Consider the following 19298-nt stretch of genomic DNA (forward strand, 5'->3'; position numbering starts at 1 on the left):
GGACTATTGAATCATTAGGTCTATATCAGAGTCAGCATTATTGTAAGTCCTTATTACGGAGATTTATATTATGGAGCTAAAGTTGGTCTCTACATGCCTCCGGAGATTCCGTAATTGCGTCACACCCTCAATATGAAGCCTCCTACAACATTTTAATTTTGGATCAAGCATAAAAGCAAATTTATGCTTGAACCGAAATTGTGGTTGGAGGCGCCTTATGGATGATGTGAACAATTGAGGAACCTCCAGAGGCATGCGGAGGCCAAATTGAGCTCCATACTGCATCGCCATGTGCCTATAAATAAAAATAGTCTGGTAGCCATTTGATTAGATGTTCAGGAGTCTTATGGCTCTGGGGTAGAAGCTGTTTAGAAGTCTCTTGGACCTAGACTTGGCGCTCCGGTACCGCTTGCCATGCGGTAGCAGAGAGAACAGTCTATGACTAGGGTGGCAAGTCAATGCCAAGAGTGTGCAAAGCTGTCATCAAGGCAAAGGGTGGCTATTTGAAGAATCTCAAATATAAAATATATTTTGATTTGTTTGACACTTTTTTTGTTACTACATGATTCCATATGTGTTATTTCATAGATTTTATGTCTTCACTATTATTATGCAATGTAAAAAATAGTACAAATTAAGAAAGAACATTCAATGAGTAGGTGTGTCCAAACTTGTGACTGGTAGTGTATATGTATATGTTTTATTTGTATGTTTATCTCACATAATATAATTACAAAGTATGCATGAAGGTGTCATTAATGGAATAAACGTGGCACAAACAAACGTAGACATTAATAAAGGCATTTCTATAGCTTCCAAAATATGTTTCAAACCGGTGAGGGAGAGCCAAGATGGAGCCTCGGGGGCTTCAACACAGTGCCCTTAAAAATCATCTAGTGTATGGATAAAATATTGGGTGGAGACACGAGTCTATGGGTGGAGACTACACGTGTTGAGCAACCAATGAACGGAGAGAAAAACCTCTTGCTCACTGTAATACTCCTGCACATGCCGTTTTACAGCCAATGGAAGACAAGAGGGATGGAGCGCTTGATGTACAGTGTCCGTTGAATGTGCCACACAACTCGGTTGAGACGTACTGTGGTGGATGCCAAGAATAGTTTCGCCATAAGTAAATTAAACTTCGTTATCTTTTGAAGGGTCTTTATTTCAATCATGTCTGTGAATTCTGTCCATTGGTTTCGCAAAGGTTTGAGACTGCATGATAATCCAGCGTTGCAAGAAGCATTGGACGGTGCTGACACAGTGCGTTGTGTTTATATTTTGGACCCTTGGTTTGCTGGTTCTACTAATGTTGGACTGAATCGATGGAGGTAAGTGACCATATAGCTAGCTAAGTATATATATATATTTAGATCAGAGGTTGAGAGCTGATTGTTATATGCCAGCTACGAACTAGACTTGATTTGGCAGTGCTGACTAGCCTTGCAAAAAGACAGGCAGGCAATACTTGCCTTGTTGTCAAATAGTTTGTTGGATAGCTAGTTGCTGTTAGTTAACTAACTATTACGACGTCAACACACAGTTCCAATGGGCAACGACACAGCTAGCTCGTTAGTTTAAATTCCTACAGAAAATCTAGTTCAAACTAATGCATAACGTGATCTCCGTTTGATGTTCAAAACATGCTGGCACATAAGAACACTTTATCTGAGTATCTTTCCACCAAAGTGTTAAAAATGATATTCAGCTAACATAACATGTTTATTCATTTGTGAAATATACTGCAATAGCTACAAATACAAGGTTAGATTGAATCACAAATGTTGTTAGACATGACTGCCTGCAGTTATAGTATAGTTGATTAGACTAAACTATATCGCGAGATACTTGTTAGAATGAATGAAGACATTACTAGAACGAGGGAAGTAGAATGGCTTTGAACTATCAAACCTGTATAATTATTAGTTATCATTAAAGCAAGTTAAACGAAAACCAGGATTTTTCATTTAAATGTTTCACAGCAAATACAAACATCCACATACGAACAACAATGTACAGACGCACACAAACAGCGACTACATCTCCTCTGCTCACACCCACATCCCTAGTGCCTGCCTAATTGTTTGCCACATGGTCTTAAATTGTAGCAGTTTGTTTTTCTCGGTCGGCCATGCTATTTCAATATTTCAATAATAAATCATTAGATGTTTCCATTGTGTTAACGATGGCGGATTAATTGATTTCCACGTTTTTTATAATGTTTTTTTCAAGACTAGTGACAAGAAGAGAACCATTGGGTATCTCACTACACCCCCAAATGCCACGTCTTGAAATATGCAAACAGGATGATAAAATTTTTAAAGTTTAAAGCTTCCAAAGTATTGAATAGAAAAGGCCATTCAAGACAATCTAAAGCCTTTTCAGCATCAACAGCCGTTATTGATAAATCTACAGTGCCTTCGGAAAGTATTCAGACCCCTTGACTTTTTCCACATGTTACGTTACAGCCTTATTCTAAAATGGATTAAATAAAAAGAAATCCCTAGCAATCTACACACAATACCCCATAACAACAAAGCGAAAACAGGTTTATAGAAATCTTTGCAAATTTATTAAAAATAAAAAACAGAAATACCTTATTTACGTAAGTATTCAGACCCTTTGCTTTGAGACTCGAAATTGAGCTCAGGTGCATTCTGTTTCCTTTGATCATCCTTGAAATGTTTCTACAACTTGTTTGGAGTTCACCTGTGGTAAATTCAATTGATTGGACATGATTTGGAAAGGCACACCCCTGTCTATATAAGGTCCCACAGTTGACAGTGCATGTCAGAGCAAAAACCAAGCCATGAGGTCGAAGGAATTGTCCGTAGAGGTTCGAGACAGGATTGTGTCGAGGCACAGCTCTTGGCAAGGGTACCAAAAAATTTTTGCAGCATTGAAGGTCCCCAAGAACACAGTGGCCTCCATCATTCTTAAATGGAAGAAGTTTGGAACCACCAAGACTCATCCTAGAGCTGGCTGCTGGGGCAAACTGAGCAATTGGGGAGAAGGGCCTTGGTCAGGGAGGTGACCAAGAACCCGATGGTCACTCTGACAGAGCTCCAGAGTTCCTCTGTGGAGATGGAAGAACCTTCCAGAAGGACAACCATCTCTGCAGCACTCCACCAATCAGGCCTTTATGTAAGAGTGGCCAGACGGAAGCCACTCCTCAGTAAAAGGCACATGACAGCCCGCTTGGAGTTTGCCAAAAGGCACCTAAAGGACTCTCAAACCATGAGAAACAAGATTCTCTGGTCTGATGAAACCAAGATTGAACACTTTATCCTGAATGCCAAGCGTCATGTTTGGAGGAAACCTGGCACCATCCCTACGGTGAAGCATGGTGGTGGCAGCATCATGCTGTGGGGATGTTTTTAAACATCAGGGACTGGGAGACTAGTCAGGATCGAGGGCAAGATGAACGGAACAAAGTATAGGGAGATCCTTGATGAAAACCTGCTCTAGAGCTCTCAGGACCTCAGACTGGAGCGAAGGTTCACCTTGCAACAGGACAACGACCCTAAGCACACAGCCAAGACAACGCAGGAGTGGCTTCTGGACAAGTCTCTGAATGTCCTTGAGTGGCCCAGCCAGAGCCCAGACTTGAACCCGATCAAACATCTCTGGAGAGACCTGAAAATAGCTGTGCAACAACGCTCCCCATCCAACCTGATAGAGCTTGAAAGGATCTGCAGATAAGAATGGGAGAAACTTCCCAAATACAGGTGTGCCAAGCAAGGTCAAGCTGCTCCCACAACAGCTCAATAGGGTTGAGATCCGGTGACTGTGCTGGCCACTCCATTATAGACAGAATACCAGCTGACTGTTCCTCCCTAAATTGTTCTTGCATAGTTTGGAGCTGTGCTTTGGGTCATTGTCCTGTTGTAGGAGGAAATTGGCTCCAATCAAGCGCCGTCCGCAGGTTATGGCATGGCATTGCAAAATGGAGTGATAGCCTTCCTTCTTCAATATCCCTTCTACCCTGTACACATCTCCCATCACATTGCCTCCACCATGCTTGACAGATGGCATCAAGCACTACTCCAGCATCTTTTCATTTGGTCTGCGTCTCACAAATGTTCTTCTTTGTGATCCGAACACCACAAACTTTGATTCGTCTGTCCATAAGTCTTCCTCTGTCCAGTGTCTGTGTTCTTTTGCCCATCTTCATCTTTTCTTTTTATTGGCCAGTCTGAGATAGGGCTTTTTCTTTGCAACTCTGCCTAGAAGGTCATTATCCCGGAATCGCCTCTTCACTGTTGATGTTGAGAATGGTGTTTTGCGGGTACTATTTAATGAAGCTGCCAGTTGAAGACCTGTGAGGCGTCTGTTTCTCAAACTAGACACTCTAACTTTTATCATGAATTTTTTTATCAAGTAAATTGTTGAGTGCATTTTTGGAAATAATGATGTAGTCAATTCTTGAATAGCTTTTCTTACTTTGAAAATAAAAAGGACTAGTATTTTGTAGTTGGGAATAGTCATCTCCAGGTGTCCTGTAGAATATTTGTAGGGATGACATTTTACAGCCTCTTTGGAGGCTCCCTAAATGTGCCTTTTTTTTATGAATGTGTCTGTCAATCTCATTGAATGTATGATTTAGTTCACCTGCTAAAATAATACTTCCTGTCTGGATTTGATCTAACACCAGATTTGCCCCTGGTGGGATATATAATGATATCTGTGTATTTTTCACCAATTCAACTTCAGAAAACAGCCTTCTTGGTCCATGTGCTTCTTTTTAATATAGCAACACAACAAGCACCAAAACATAGGCACTTGTTTTGTAGGCAAGAACAGAGTTAGCCCATGTCATGTTAGGTCATTCTTCTACAAATTGCTGAACATTCTAACTGTACAGAAGAACGTAACATATAAAAATGTCCATTGGTAAGTGGGAAACAAACTCTCATACTGATAACTGCACTGATGTTAAGTTAACATCTGTAACCTTATCCTTCTCATGCAGATTTCTATTGGAAGCCTTGGAGGACCTCGACACGAGCCTCCGGAAACTAAATTCGAGGCTCTTCGTAGTACGAGGCCAGCCCACAGACGTCTTTCCAATACTTTTCAAGGTGAGAAGAAATGAGTGACCAAATGAGCAAGGATGACAAATCTGGTATTATAATAATAATATAAATAATATGCCATTTAGCAGATGCTTTTATCCAAAGCGACTTACAGTCATGCGTGCATACATTTTTGTGTATGGGTGGTCCCGGGGATCGAACCCACTACCCTGGCGTTACAAGCGCCGTGCTCTACCAGCTGAGCTACAGAGGACCACATGGTAAGTGTAGATAGACTGAAAAGCACTCCCAGACAGACCCGTCTCCACATTTGCAGCGCTGCACATGACCGCTGAGCTTCAGCCTCGCTAACTGCTGTGGTAAAGATTTCACACACCACTTCAATATGTCAGATTGCTTATGACACCCAGATGCAATGGTATTAAACTCTAAATAAAAGGACACAGGGCGGCAAGTCCATGTACATTTTCTCTTTGTTTATGTGCACCCCCCTACTGTTTCTTGCCCACACTGTGCACCTAGGCAACGCCATTAGTGTTGATACGATACACAACCGTGTCAGTCCGAATGGGTTCAATCGCAAGGCAGTTGTTTGTGCCTTCTGTGAAGCAATACCCGGTGACACCCAGACAGACACCGCTGTGAGCTGTAGTCAGGATAAGGGGTACTGACTCAATGGTTAAGGAATGGCTAAATGTTGGTGATGTTCCTCCGAGTGTAGCTGGTTTTCCAGTATTGTCTTCAAATGCATATTTGCATAGAATATTCAGGTAGGGTAATCGACCAGTTTTGAAGGGGCATGAATTATGCAAGACCAGTAACTGGATGCCTCGACTCGTCTACGGAGTCACACACTATACTTCATTCCTGTTGTGTACGGGTGCATCAAAGCTGAGACCAAGAGACTGAGAAACTTCTATCTCAAGGCCATCAGACTATTAAACAGTCACCACTAGCCTTAGTCACTGTTCTAGCCAGCTACATTTACATTTACATTTACATTTTAGTCATTTAGCAGACGCTCTTATCCAGAGCGAGCTACCATGGGGCACTCTACCCTGCACCTTAGAGACTGCTGCCCTATGCACAGATGCATTGGACACTGGTCACTTACTGTTTTACCCACTTTATATGTACAGTGGGGAAAAAAAGTATTTAGTCAGCCACCAATTGTGCAAGTTCTCCCACTTAAATAGATGAGAGAGGCCTGTAATTTTCATCATAGGTACACGTCAACTATGACAGACAAATTGAGAAAAAAAAATCCAGAAAATCACATTGTACGATTTTTAATGAATTTATTTGCAAATTATAGTGGAAAATAAGTATTTGGTCACCTACAAACAAGCAAAATTTCTGGCTCTCACAGACCTGTAACTTCTTCTTTAAGAGGCTCCTCTGTCCTCCACTCGTTACCTGTATTAATGGCACTTGTTTGAACTTGTTATCAGTATAAAAGACACCTGTCCACAACCTCAAACAGTCACACTCCGAACTCCACTATGGCCAAGACCAAAGAGCTGTCAAAGGACACCAGAAACAAAATTGTAGACCTGCACCAGGCTGGGAAGACTGAATCTGCAATAGGTAAGCAGCTTGGTTTGAAGAAATCAACTGTGGGAGCAATTATTAGGAAATGGAAGACATACAAGACCACTGATAATCTCCCTCGATCTGGGGCTCCACGCAAGATCTCACCCCGTGGGGTCAAATTGATCACAAGAACGGTGAGCAAAAATATCAGAACCACACGGGGGGACCTAGTGAATGACCTGCAGAGAGCTGGGACCAAAGTAACAAAGCCTACCATCAGTAACACACTACGCCGCCAGGGACTCAAATCCTGCAGTGCAAGACGTGTCCCCCTGCTTAAGCCAGTACATGTCCAGGCCCGTCTGAAGTTTGCTAGAGTGCATTTGGATGATCCAGAAGAGGATTGGGAGAATGTCATATGGTCAGATGAAACCAAAATATTTTATTTGGTAAAAACTCAACTTGTCGTGTTTGGAGGACAAAGAATGCTGAGTTGCATCCAAAGAACACCATACCTACTGTGAAGCATGGGGGTGGAAACATCATGCTTTGGGGCTGTTTTTCTGCAAAGGGACCAGGACGACTGATCCGTGTAAAGGAAAGAATGAATGGGGCCATGTATCGTGAGATTTTGAGTGAAAACCTCCTTCCATTGCAAATAAATTCATTAAAAATCCTATAATGTGATTTTCTGGATTTTTTTTTCTCATTTTGTCTTTCATAGTTGACGTGTACCTATGATGAAAATTACAGGCCTCTCTCATCTTTTTAAGTGGGAGAACTTGCACAATTGGTGGCTGACTAAATACCTTTTTGCCCCACTGTATATACTGTATTCTAGTCATTGAACACTGGTCACTTTAATAATGTTTCATACAAAACACATCATTATATGTACAGTGGGGAGAACAAGTATTTGTTACACTGCCAATTTTGCAGGTTTTCCTACTTACAAAGCATGTAAAGGTCTGTAATTTTTATCATAGGTACACTTCAACTGTGAGAGACGGAATCTAAAACAAAAATCCAGAAAATCACATTGTATGATTTTTAAGTAATTAATTTGCTTTTTATTGCATGACATAAGTATTTGATCACCTACCAACCAGTAAGAATTCCGGCTCTCACAGACCTGTTAGTTTTTCTTTAAGAAGCCCTCCTGTTCTCCACTCATTACCTGTATTAACTGCACCTGTTTGAACTCGTTACCTGTGTAAAAGACACCTGTCCACACACTCAATCAAACAGACTCCAACCTCTCCACAATGGCCAAGACCAGAGAGCTGTGTAAGGACATCAGGGATAAAATTGTAGACCTGCACAAGGCTGGGATGGGCTACAGGACAATAGGCAAGCAGCTTGGTGAGAAGGCAACAACTGTTGGCGCAATTATTAGAAAATGGAAGAAGTTCAAGATGACGGTCAATCACCCTTGGTCTGGGGCTCCATGCAAGATCTCACCTCGAGGGGCATCAATGATCATGAGGAAGGTGAAGGATCAGCCCAGAACTACACGGCAGGACCTGGTCAATGACCTGAAGAGAGCTGGGACCACAGTCTCAAAGAAAACCATTAGTAACACACTACGCCGTCATGGATTAAAATCCTGCAGCGCACGCAAGGTCCCCCTGCTCAAGCCAGCGCATGTCCAGGCCCATCTGAAGTTTTCCAATGACCATCTGCATGATCCAGAGGAGGAATGGGAGAAGGTCATGTGGTCTGATGAGACAAAAATAGAGCTTTTTGGTCTAAACTCCACTCGCTGTGTTTGGAGGAAGAAGGATGAGTACAACCCCAAGAACACCATCCCAACCGTGAAGCATGGAGGTGGAAACATCATTCTTTGGGGATGCTTTTCTGCAAAGGGGACAGGACGACTGCACCGTATTTAGGGGAGGATGGATGGGGCCATGTATCGCGAGATCTTGGCCAACAACCTCCTTCCCTCAGTAAGAGCATTGAAGATGGGTCGTGGCTGGGTCTTCCAGCATGACAACGACCCGAAACACACAGCCAGGGCAACTAAGGAGTGGCTCCGTAAGAAGCATCTCAAGGTCCTGGAGTCGCCTAGCCAGTCTCTAGATCTGAACCCAATAGAAAATCTTTGGAGGGAGCTGAAAGTCCATATTGCCCAGCGACAGCCCTGAAACCTGAAGGATCTGGAGAAGGTCTGTATGGAGGAGTGGGCCAAAATCCCTGCTGCAGTGTGTGCAAACCTGGTCAAGACCTACAGGAAACGTATGATCTCTGTAATTGCAAACACAGGTTTTTGTACCAAATATTAAGTTCTGCTTTTCTGATGTATCAAATACTTATGTCATGCAATAAAAAGCAAATTAATTACTTAAAAATCATACAATGTGATTTTCTGGATTTTTGTTTTAGATTCCGTCTCTCACAGTTGAAGTGTACCTATGATAAAAATTACAGACCTCTACATGCTTTGTAAGTAGGAAAACCTGCAAAATCGGCAATTTATCGAATACTTGTTCTCCACACTACCTATTGTCCATTTATAGTCCGGTCTCTGACATTGCTTGTTCTGATATTTCTTTATTTTTCTGGATTATGTGTGTATTGTAAAAAAAGTACAATAATTACTGCACTGTTGGAGCTAGAAAAACAAGCATTTCGCGATAACATATGCAAAATGTAAATAGATTTTGATCTAAGACCCCACTCTCTCCCACCCCCCAAATTCTCCCCACTTTCCCCCTCCAGGAGTGGAATGTCACCCGGCTGACCTTCGAGTACGACTCGGAGCCCTATGGGACGGAGCGCGACGCCACCATCCTGAAGATGGCGCAGGACTTTGGCTTGGAGACGCGCGTCAGGAACTCCCACACGCTTTACAAACTGGCCAGGTCAGAGTTCATTTAATCTCCTCATGCCGCCACTGAGCACCTCACCACCAGCTTAGTGGCAGAGCTCTGGGTTGAAGTTCCCCTTTGGACACAGATCTAGGATCAGTTTACCATCCCCACAGCTTAAATGTAACCATTTGGAGGTGAATGCTAAACTGACCTCAGATCAGTGTTTTGGAGCATCTTAATCCCGTGTTGCTCTCGTCTGATATTAGTTGAATGTTTGTCTGTGGTGGTGTTTGCCTCCCACGAGATCTGCCATTTTGTTGTTGATGTTTATAAACACGGATCAATATTCATTATTGGTCTGGCACTTTGAAATGCAGGACAGTTAACAAATATCGGTCAGCATTTATCCAGAACAGAGGCCTACATGTATAGAAATGGCCTTTAATACATTTCATTCACTCTTTTCACTTCTTTTGAATGGCGTTTGCAAAAGTAACAGTTGGCCTAATAGAGTGACTTTGACATTTTTTGCACAGCTGTGCTCCTCACTGGATAATTTCTTGGATGCCCGATCTCTGCTGGTATCGCTTTTCCTTCAACTGAGAAATTATTGATGTGATACAAGCTGACAAGGTCTGAATTGCAGGCAGGATAGCAAAAATCCTTGCAGTCTTTTGTATGGACATCTCTGTTGCCTTGGTCTCCAGTGGATTGTGACTAAAAAAAACAGTGACACGAGTGTCTGGATGGCACAGAGTGGAGTGGCATTTTTCTCTCAGAGATGCATACTGGCACACGTGTCCAGACACACAAGTCCAACCGGTGTCAGCGACGTGACACGGGGCGTGGGTTCTCATCAGCCTCACCGTCAGCCCCAACGATTTTAAGTGAAAGAGCAAATGGGAGTGTTTCATAGGGCGAAACCAGTCCAAGATAAGAAGGCATTGCTTCACTGCTGCTCAGACACAGGCATATGAGGCAGGGCTGGGAGAGGACATGCACACAGATCATCTGATTAGACTGTGTGTGTTTGCTGTGTAGCGCCTGAGTGTGAGGAACCCTCTGTGTCTACTGCCTACGGTCCTGTCAAAGGGTGGCTTATGGCATTCAGGCATTGTCTATGGCCTTGCTGTGCCAGCATGGGGACTAGCCTAAATGAATGGTTAGCCTCTACGTTCCTGAGCCCAGTAGACTGCTGCTGTGTCCATGTGTGGGATAAATAGCTTGAGCACAGCAGACATTCAACTAGGGCCATCTACAGTGCCTTCAGAAAGTATTCATACCCCTTGACTTATTCCACATTTTGTTTTGTTACAGCCTGAATTCAAAATGGATGAAATCAATGTTTTTCACACCCATCTGCACACAATACCCCATAATGACAAAGTGACAACATGTTAAACATTTCAATGCACATTTGATTGAAAAATGAAATACAGAAATATCTAATCTACATAAGTATTCATACCCCTGAGTCAATACATGTTAGAATCACCTTTGGCAGCGATTACAGCTGTGAGTCTTTCTGGGTAAGTCTCTTAAGAGCTTTGCACACCTGGATTGGACAATATTTGCTCATTAAAGAGTCCATTTAAGTTGTAAGTCTGACAAGGGACTGCTGGTAAAGTAAAGACCAGTCACTATTCACTTGAAGCATTTTTCTTCAAAGATTCAGGCTGATAGTGGGTCTGGTGATGAGGGCAGGTTCAGGCTGATAGTGGGTCTGGTGATGAGGGCAGGTTCAGGCTGATAGTGGGTCTGGTGATGAGGGGAGATTCAGGCTGATAGTGGGTCTGGTGATGAGGGCAGGTTCAGGCTGATAGTGGGTCTGGTGATGAGGGGATATTCAGGCTGATAGTGGGTCTGGTGATGAGAGGAGATTCAGGCTGATAGTGGGTCTGGTGATGAGGGGAGATTCAGGCTGATAGTGGGTCTGGTGATGAGGGCAGATTCAGGCTGATAGTGGGTCTGGTGATGAGGGCAGATTCAGGCTGATAGTGGGTCTGGTGATGATTTTTTTCTTCAAAGAATTAGGATCCCACATGCTGTTGGTAGTCGTTATCTAAATGTGTGTGAATCTGTTTAACATTTAAGGAGGAGGAGAGAGTGATGAGAGAGGAAGAGGAGGAGAGTGATGAGAGTGTAGGAGGAGGAGGAGGAGTGATGAGAGTGATGAGAGAGGAGGAAGAGTATGATAGGAAATAGTGATGGGGTAGAAATCAATGGTTACATATCCCAATTATTCTTTTTGGAAGATATTATATCGATATTTGACTCAAAGTATCGATTAGTAAAATATATATATATATATATATATATATATATATATATATATATATATATATATACACACAGTACCAGTCAAAAGTTTGTACACCTACTCATTCCATTGTTTTTTTTGTTTTGTTTTTTTACTATTTTCTACATTGTAGAATAATAGTGAAGACATCAAAACTATGAAATAACACATATGAAATCATGTAGTAACCAAAAAAGTGTTAAACAAATCAAAATACATTTTATATTTTAGATTCTTCAAAGTAGCCACCCTTTGCCTTGATGATAGCTTTGCACACTGTTGGCATTCTCTCAACCAGCTTCATGAGGTAGTCACATGGAATGCCTTCTTAAAAGTTAATTTGTGTAATTTCTTTCCTTCTTAATGCGTTTGAGTCAATCGGTGGTGTTGTGACAAGGTAGTGGGGGTATACAGAAGATAGCCCTATTTGGTAAAAGACTAAGTCCATATTATGGCAAGAACAGCTCAAATAAGCAAAGAGAAACAACAGCCCATCATTACTTTAAGACATGAAGGTCAGTCAATACGGAACATTTCAAGAACTTTGGAAGTTTCTTCAAGTGCAGTCACAAAAACCATCAAGCGCTATGATGAAACTGGCTCTCATGAGGACCGCCACAGGAAAGGAAGACCCAGAGTTACCTCTGCTGCAGAGGATAAGTTCATTAGAGTTAACTGCACCTCAGATTACAGCCCAAATAAAGGCTTCACAGACTTCAAGTAACATACACATCTCAACATCAACTGTTCAGAGGAGACTGTGTGAATCAGGCATTCATGGTCGAATTGCTGCAAAGAAACTACTACTAAAGGACACCAATAAGAAGAAGAGACCTGCTTGGGCCAAGAAACACGAGCAATGGACATTAGACCGGTGGAAATCTGCTTGGTCTGATGAGTCCAAATTTGAGATTTTTGGTTCCAACCGCTGTGTCTTGGTGAGATGCAGAGTAGGTGAACGGATGATCTCCGCATGTGTGGTTCCCACCGTAAAGCATGGAGGAGGAGGTGTGATATTGTGGGGGTGCTTTGCTGGTGACACTGTCTGTGATTTATTTAGAATTCAAGGTACACTTAACCAGCATGGCTACCACAGCATTCTGCAGCGATACGCCATCCCATCTGGTTTGGGCTTAGTGGGACTATCATTTGTTTTTCAACAGGACAATGACCCAAAACACACCTCCAGGCTGTGTAAGGGCTATTTTACCCAGAAGGAGAGTGATGGAGTGCTGCATCAGATGACCTGGCCTCCACAATCACCCAACCTCAACCAAATTGAGATGGTTTGGGATGAGTTGGACTGCAGAGTGAAGGAAAAGCAGCCAACAAGTGCTCAGCATATGTGGGAACACCTTCAAGACTGTTGGAAAAGCATTCCTCATGAAGCTGGTTGAAAGAATGCCAAGAGATGTCATCAAGGCAAAGGGTGGCTACTTTGAAGAATCAACATTTAAATTTTTATTTGTTTAAATTTTTTGGGGGGTTACTACATGATTCCATATGTGTTATTTCATAGTTTTGATGTCTTCACTATATTCTACAATGTAGAAAATAGTACAAATAAAGAAAAACCCTTGAATGATTAGGTGTGTCCAAACTTTTGACTGGTACATGTATATATTTTAATTGTTTCCTTTGCTACTGTAGGTAGCGTTAGCTAGCGCTAGTCGGCTGTACCTGTGCCAAAACTCTGGTATTTTTCATCCTATCGCTTGTTCTCGATCTAAAATGGTGAGCCAATTTTAGTTTTCTCATGCTCTCTCTAGTCTCTCTGCAGCAGACATACGGTGAGCAATATGTTTGGAACATAAAATCGCACTATTCGAATCGCAATACATATAGAATCATGAGAATACCAATACATATGGTATCGTAATAATATTGTGAGGTCCCTGGCAATTCCCAGCCCAAATGGGAAAAGGTTAGATGAGAGAAGACAGATAGAGAGGGGAAGATTTACTTCTCTTGACTTGAAGGGAGACCCCCCCCCCCGCAAAAAAACAACAACCTCCACATGATGTCTTTTTGTCTTACCTGTTGATCCAGAACAAGCACACACGGTCAATTACAGTCTCACGCCTGATCATTTCCTCCCAGGGTTTGCTGTCCCCTGTTGGTTGTGAGATGATATCACCGTCACACTACACAGCATGTGCTGAGGGGAGCTCTGCAGCAGTCAGCCATGGCCTAGCGCCAGACAAGGAGGCTCTGTCCTGATAGAGAGAGCGGTGCACAGTGTTCCCACTCTAACTATAGCCCAATATCTTTCAGTCTGTTTTTCTCTTCTTTTTTTTTTTTCTTTCTGCTCGGCGAAGCACAAAAACTACGAATGCCCTGACTTCTGCAGAGGCCATATCACAGTAAATACTTATGAATGCCCTGACTTCTGCAGAGGCCATATCACAGTAAATACTTATGAATGCCCTGACTTCTGCAGAGGCCATATCACAGTAAATACATATGAATGCCCTGACTTGTGCAGAGGCCATATCACAGTAAATACATATGAATGCCCTGACTTCTGCAGAGGCCATATCACAGTAAATACATATGAATGCCCTGACTTGTGCAGAGGCCATATCACAGTAAATACATATGAATGCCCTGACTTGTGCAGAGGCCATATCACAGTAAATACATATGAATGCCCTGACTTGTGCAGAGGCCATATCACAGTAAATACATATGAATGCCCTGACTTCTGCAGAGGCCATATCACAGTAAATACATATGAATGCCCTGACTTCTGCAGAGGCCATATCACAGTAAATACTGCACGGCCAATGCAGATGTCAGATTGACCATGCAGAGCCTCTCATAAATACACACTGCTCAAAACGGTTGTTTTTTCAAAGGTTGATTTCTATTAGTGTCTCAGAAGAACATCACTAATTTATCACGTACCTTGCAGAAAGCCTACAAGCCATCCAAGTCCCCCCAAAAGACCTATGATAGATTACCAGGATTACATTTTCTAGGTAAGCTTTTTAGATGTCCCAGGCACAGCTATTAGTAATCTGAATGTCCTGAATTATGTTGACTTGTAAATGCTAGTCTGCTGCTGCAGCCGTGCCGCTGGGCTAATTAGAAGACTGTGACCTTCAGTGATGCAGACTTGGGTATTAACTGTGATGACACACTGGCACAGCACATGCTGCGTCTGTTGTACTGAGGTAAACAACACGTTGGTTAGAAAACGTTTCCCTCTCGTGTGTCTGTGTGCACGCTTGATTCCCTCCCCCGAACATCCTGTCCTCGGATCAGGACTGTCTGTTTACGAATGGTTCCCCTCTGGGTTTCATTATAACCCTTGGCTGCCATTGTGGCTCTGTGAAGGATTGATGACGTGGCAGGGGCTGAGATGCCAGATGCAAGGAAATACTCCTAAAATGAAGCAACTGTTAATCTATATCTGTGAAAGACAGGAACAGACTCTGGTCTCTCCCTCTCCTTATAGGAACAGACTCTGGTCTCTCCCTCTCCTCACAGGAACAGACTCTGGTCTCTCCCTCTCCTTATAGGAACAGACTCTGGTCTCTCCCTCTCCTCACAGGAACAGACTCTGGTCTCTCCCTCTCCTTATAGGAACAGACTATGGTCTATCCCTCTCCTTACAGGAACAGACTCTGGTCTCTCCCTCTCCTTATAGGAACAGACTCTGGTCTATCCCTCTCCTTATAGGAACAGACTCTGGTCTATCCCTCTCCTTACAGGAACAGACTCTGGTCTCTCCCTCTCCCTATAGGAACAGACTCTGGTCTCTCCCTCTCCTTACAGGAACAGACTCTGGTCTCTCCCTCTCCTCAAAGGAACAGACTCTGGTCTCTCCCTCTCCTCACAGGAACAGACTCTGGTCTCTCCCTCTCCTTATAGGAACAGACTCTGGTCTCTCCCTCTCCTCACAGGAACAGACTCTGGTCTCTCCCTCTCCTTATAGGAACAGACTATGGTCTATCCCTCTCCTTACAGGAACAGACTCTGGTCTCTCCCTCTCCTTACAGGAACAGACTCTGGTCTCTCCCTCTCCTTACAGGAACAGACTCTGGTCTCTCCCTCTCCTTATAGGAACAGACTCTGGTCTCTCCCTCTCCTTATAGGAACAGACTCTGGTCTCTCCCTCTCCTCACAGGAACATACTCTGGTCTCTCCCTCTCCTTATAGGAACATACTCTGGTCTCTCCCTCTCCTTACAGGAACAGACTCTGGTCTCTCCCTCTCCTTATAGGAACAGACTCTGGTCTCTCCCTCTCCTTATAGGAACAGACTCTGGTCTCTCCCTCTCCTTATAGGAACAGACTCTGGTCTATCCCTCTCCTTACAGGAACAGACTCTGGTCTATCCCTCTCCTTACAGGAACAGACTCTGGTCTCTCCCTCTCCTTATAGGAACAGACTCTGGTCTCTCCCTCTCCTTATAGGAACAGACTCTGGTCTCTCCCTCTCCTTATAGGAACAGACTCTGGTCTCTCCCTCTCCTCACAGGAACAGACTCTGGTCTCTCCCTCTCCTTATAGGAACAGACTCTGGTCTATCCCTCTCCTTACAGGAACAGACTCTGGTCTCTCCCTCTCCTTACAGGAACAGACTCTGGTCTCTCCCTCTCCTTACAGGAACAGACTCTGGTCTCTCCCTCTCCTTATAGGAACAGACTCTGGTCTCTCCCTCTTCTCATAGGAACAGACTCTGGTCTCTCCCTCTTCTCATAGGAACAGACTCTGGTCTCTCCCTCTCCTCACAGGAACAGACTCTGGTCTCTCCCTCTCCTTATAGGAACAGACTCTGGTCTCTCCCTCTCCTTATAGGAACAGACTCTGGTCTCTCCCCCTCCTTATAGGAACAGACTCTGGTCTATCCCTCTCCTTACAGGAACAGACTCTGGTCTCTCCCTCTCCTTATAGGAACATACTATGGTCTCTCCCTCTCCTTACAGGAACAGACTATGGTCTCTCCCTCTCCTTACAGGAACAGACTCTGGTCTCTCCCTCTCCTTACAGGAACAGACTCTGGTCTCTCCCTCTCCTTACAGGAACAGACTCTGGTCTCTCCCTCTCCTTACAGGAACAGACTCTGGTCTCTCCCTCTCCTTACAGGAACAGACTCTGGTCTCTCCCTCTCCTTACAGGAACAGACTCTGGTCTATCCCTCTCCTTATAGGAACAGACTCTGGTCTATCCCTCTCCTTATAGGAACAGACTCTGGTCTCTCCCTCTCCTTACAGGAACAGACTCTGGTCTCTCCCACTCCTTACAGGAACAGACTCTGGTCTCTCCCTCTCCTTACAGGAACAGACTCTGGTCTCTCCCTCTCCTTACAGGAACAGACTCTGGTCTATCCCTCTCCTTACAGGAACAGACTCTGGTCTCTCCCGCTCCTTACAGGAACAGACTCTGGTCTCTCCCTCTCCTTATAGGAACAGACTCTGGTCTCTCCCTCTCCTTATAGGAACAGACTCTGGTCTCTCCCTCTCCTTACAGGAACAGACTCTGGTCTCTCCCTCTCCTTACAGGAACAGACTCTGGCCTCTCCCTCTCCTTACAGGAACAGACTCTGGTCTCTCCCTCTCCTCACAGGAACAGACTCTGGTCTCTCCCCTTCTTATGAATCCAGGATGTGGCCTTTTGTTCAAAACTGATGAAAAAAATCTAATCCAGACGAGGGCTTTGCTTTGAAAAAGTTACATCAGCAGCTCAGCGTAATGAAGCAGTACCTCACATGATTGGTGGTTTGCTATACAGGCTACCCATTGGCTCTGCCACAGAGCAGACAATACTTCATCAATTTGCAACTGATTATCAAATTATTATTCCTAGCCGAACTACTGTAGGATCGTATTAATTAAAGCACACCGTAGCCAAATACTGTAGCAAAACTTGTGCAATGGAAAGTTTAGGTAGTCCCTCCCTGTTTCAGTCCATTTTCTTCCATTTGGTAGCTAATGAATACGACCTGGTTAGTGAACACCTGTGGTTTCACTGTTCTAGGATCATTGAGATGAACAACAACATGCCCCCGTTGACCTTCAAGCGCTTCCAGGCCGTCGTCCAGCGGCTGGAGCTGCCCAAGAAGCCCCTCCCCACTGTCACCCGGCAACAGATGGACTGCTGCCAGACATGCGTCGCTGCCAATCACGACGAGCGTTACAGAGTGCCCTCCCTCGAGGAACTAGGTGAGGCACTCGTGTGTGTGTGTGTGTGTGTGCGCGCCTGCCTGGGGTGTGTATGTGTTGGTATCTCTCATCATGGTCTGATAGTGATAAGTGGATTTAATTGTGAATGAAGGAATGAATTTGACAACAACAAAAAATATCGGGCAGGTTTTAAGACTCACGGCTTGGGTCCTGCTGCGTGGAGGGGCGGGGAGACTGAGGCACTGGAGAGACTGAACTATCACATGGACCAAAAGGTGAGTCACCTGATCTGGGTGTATCCAGGCCTGGCATAGTGACCGGCCGGCCAGGACTCCCTGGCCACCTCCATCACAAACACTGAAGATAATGTTAGTGTGGATGCTTATTCAAGTACTTTGCCTAGTGATCAACCTACAGTATGTTTTAGTAGACCTACATAGTGTGATCGCTAATTTGCAATCATGACTAGTCACGTGTGGACCTAACTGATCAATACGCTGATGGATGTTCCACCGCCTCACTTAGAATTCTAGAAGAGCCTGTGGAATAAGTTCTTCCCTCTTTGGCACTCCCAATGTGAATGTCTGCCCTACGTCAAGTTCAACCTCATGTTCATCTTTATTGTGGGTGACCTATGAACCCTACCATACAAAACATCAAACAAAAACCATCAATGCTGTTCTAACATTCATACATCTATCCAGACCACTGGAGCTAAACTCAATATCCTACAACTAACACCTATTGCTGATGACTACATTACCCATGATTCTTTGCTCGGTCCCTAGGGCTGGATGGTGAACTTGGAGCGTCCGAGAATCAGTGTGTCTTCCCTGATGGCCAGTCCCACAGGCCTGAGTCCCTACCTCCGTTTTGGCTGCCTCTCCTGTAGAACCCTCTACTACAGACTCAGAGAGCTCTACGTGATGGTGAGTTCCCTAGATCTCTGCTGTTCCTAGAGATCTGCTGCTCTGCTCTTCCCTAGATCTCTGCTGTTCCCTAGATCTCTGCTGTTCCCTAGATCTCTGCTGCTCTGCTGTTCCTAGATCTCTGCTGCTCTGCTGTTCCTAGATCTCTGCTGCTCTGCTGTTCCTAGATCTCTGCTGCTCTGCTGTTCATAGAGCTCTGCTGCTCTGCTGTTACTAGAGCTCTGCTGTTACTAGAGCTCTGCTGTTACTAGATCTCTGCTTCTCTGCTGTTCCTGAAGCTCTGCTTTTCCTAGATCTCTGCTGCTCTGCTGTTCCTAGATCTCTGCTGCTCTGCTGTTCCTAGATCTCTGCTGCTCTGCTGTTCCTAGATCTCTGCTGTTCCTAGATCTCTGCTGCTCTGCTGTTCCTAGAGCTCTGCTGCTCTGCTGTTACTAGAGCTCTGCTGTTACTAGAGCTCTGCTGTTACTAGATCTCTGCTTCTCTGCTGTTCCTGAAGCTCTGCTGTTCCTAGATCTCTGCTGCTCTGCTGTTCCTAGATCTCTGCTGCTCTGCTGTT

General features: G+C 44.1%; 1 protein-coding gene across 1 annotated transcript in view; it reads left to right on the plus strand.

Annotated features, from left to right (window-relative positions):
- Nucleotides 1–1085: 1085 nt before the first annotated feature.
- Nucleotides 1086–19298, plus strand: part of LOC311111884 (cryptochrome-2-like) — a 24683-nt gene continuing 6470 nt past the window's right edge. The window contains exons 1-6 of the mRNA XM_084154795.1: nt 1086–1334; nt 4976–5084; nt 9294–9436; nt 17668–17852; nt 18000–18088; nt 18602–18742. Of these exons, the coding sequence (XP_084010921.1) occupies nt 1177–1334; nt 4976–5084; nt 9294–9436; nt 17668–17852; nt 18000–18088; nt 18602–18742 (825 nt within the window). The 5' untranslated portion in view covers nt 1086–1176. The remainder of the gene's footprint in view (nt 1335–4975; nt 5085–9293; nt 9437–17667; nt 17853–17999; nt 18089–18601; nt 18743–19298) is intronic.

Source organism: Coregonus lavaretus (assembly GCF_964263955.1).
Source record: "Coregonus lavaretus genome assembly, chromosome: 37".
Lineage (NCBI taxonomy): Eukaryota > Metazoa > Chordata > Actinopteri > Salmoniformes > Salmonidae > Coregonus > Coregonus lavaretus.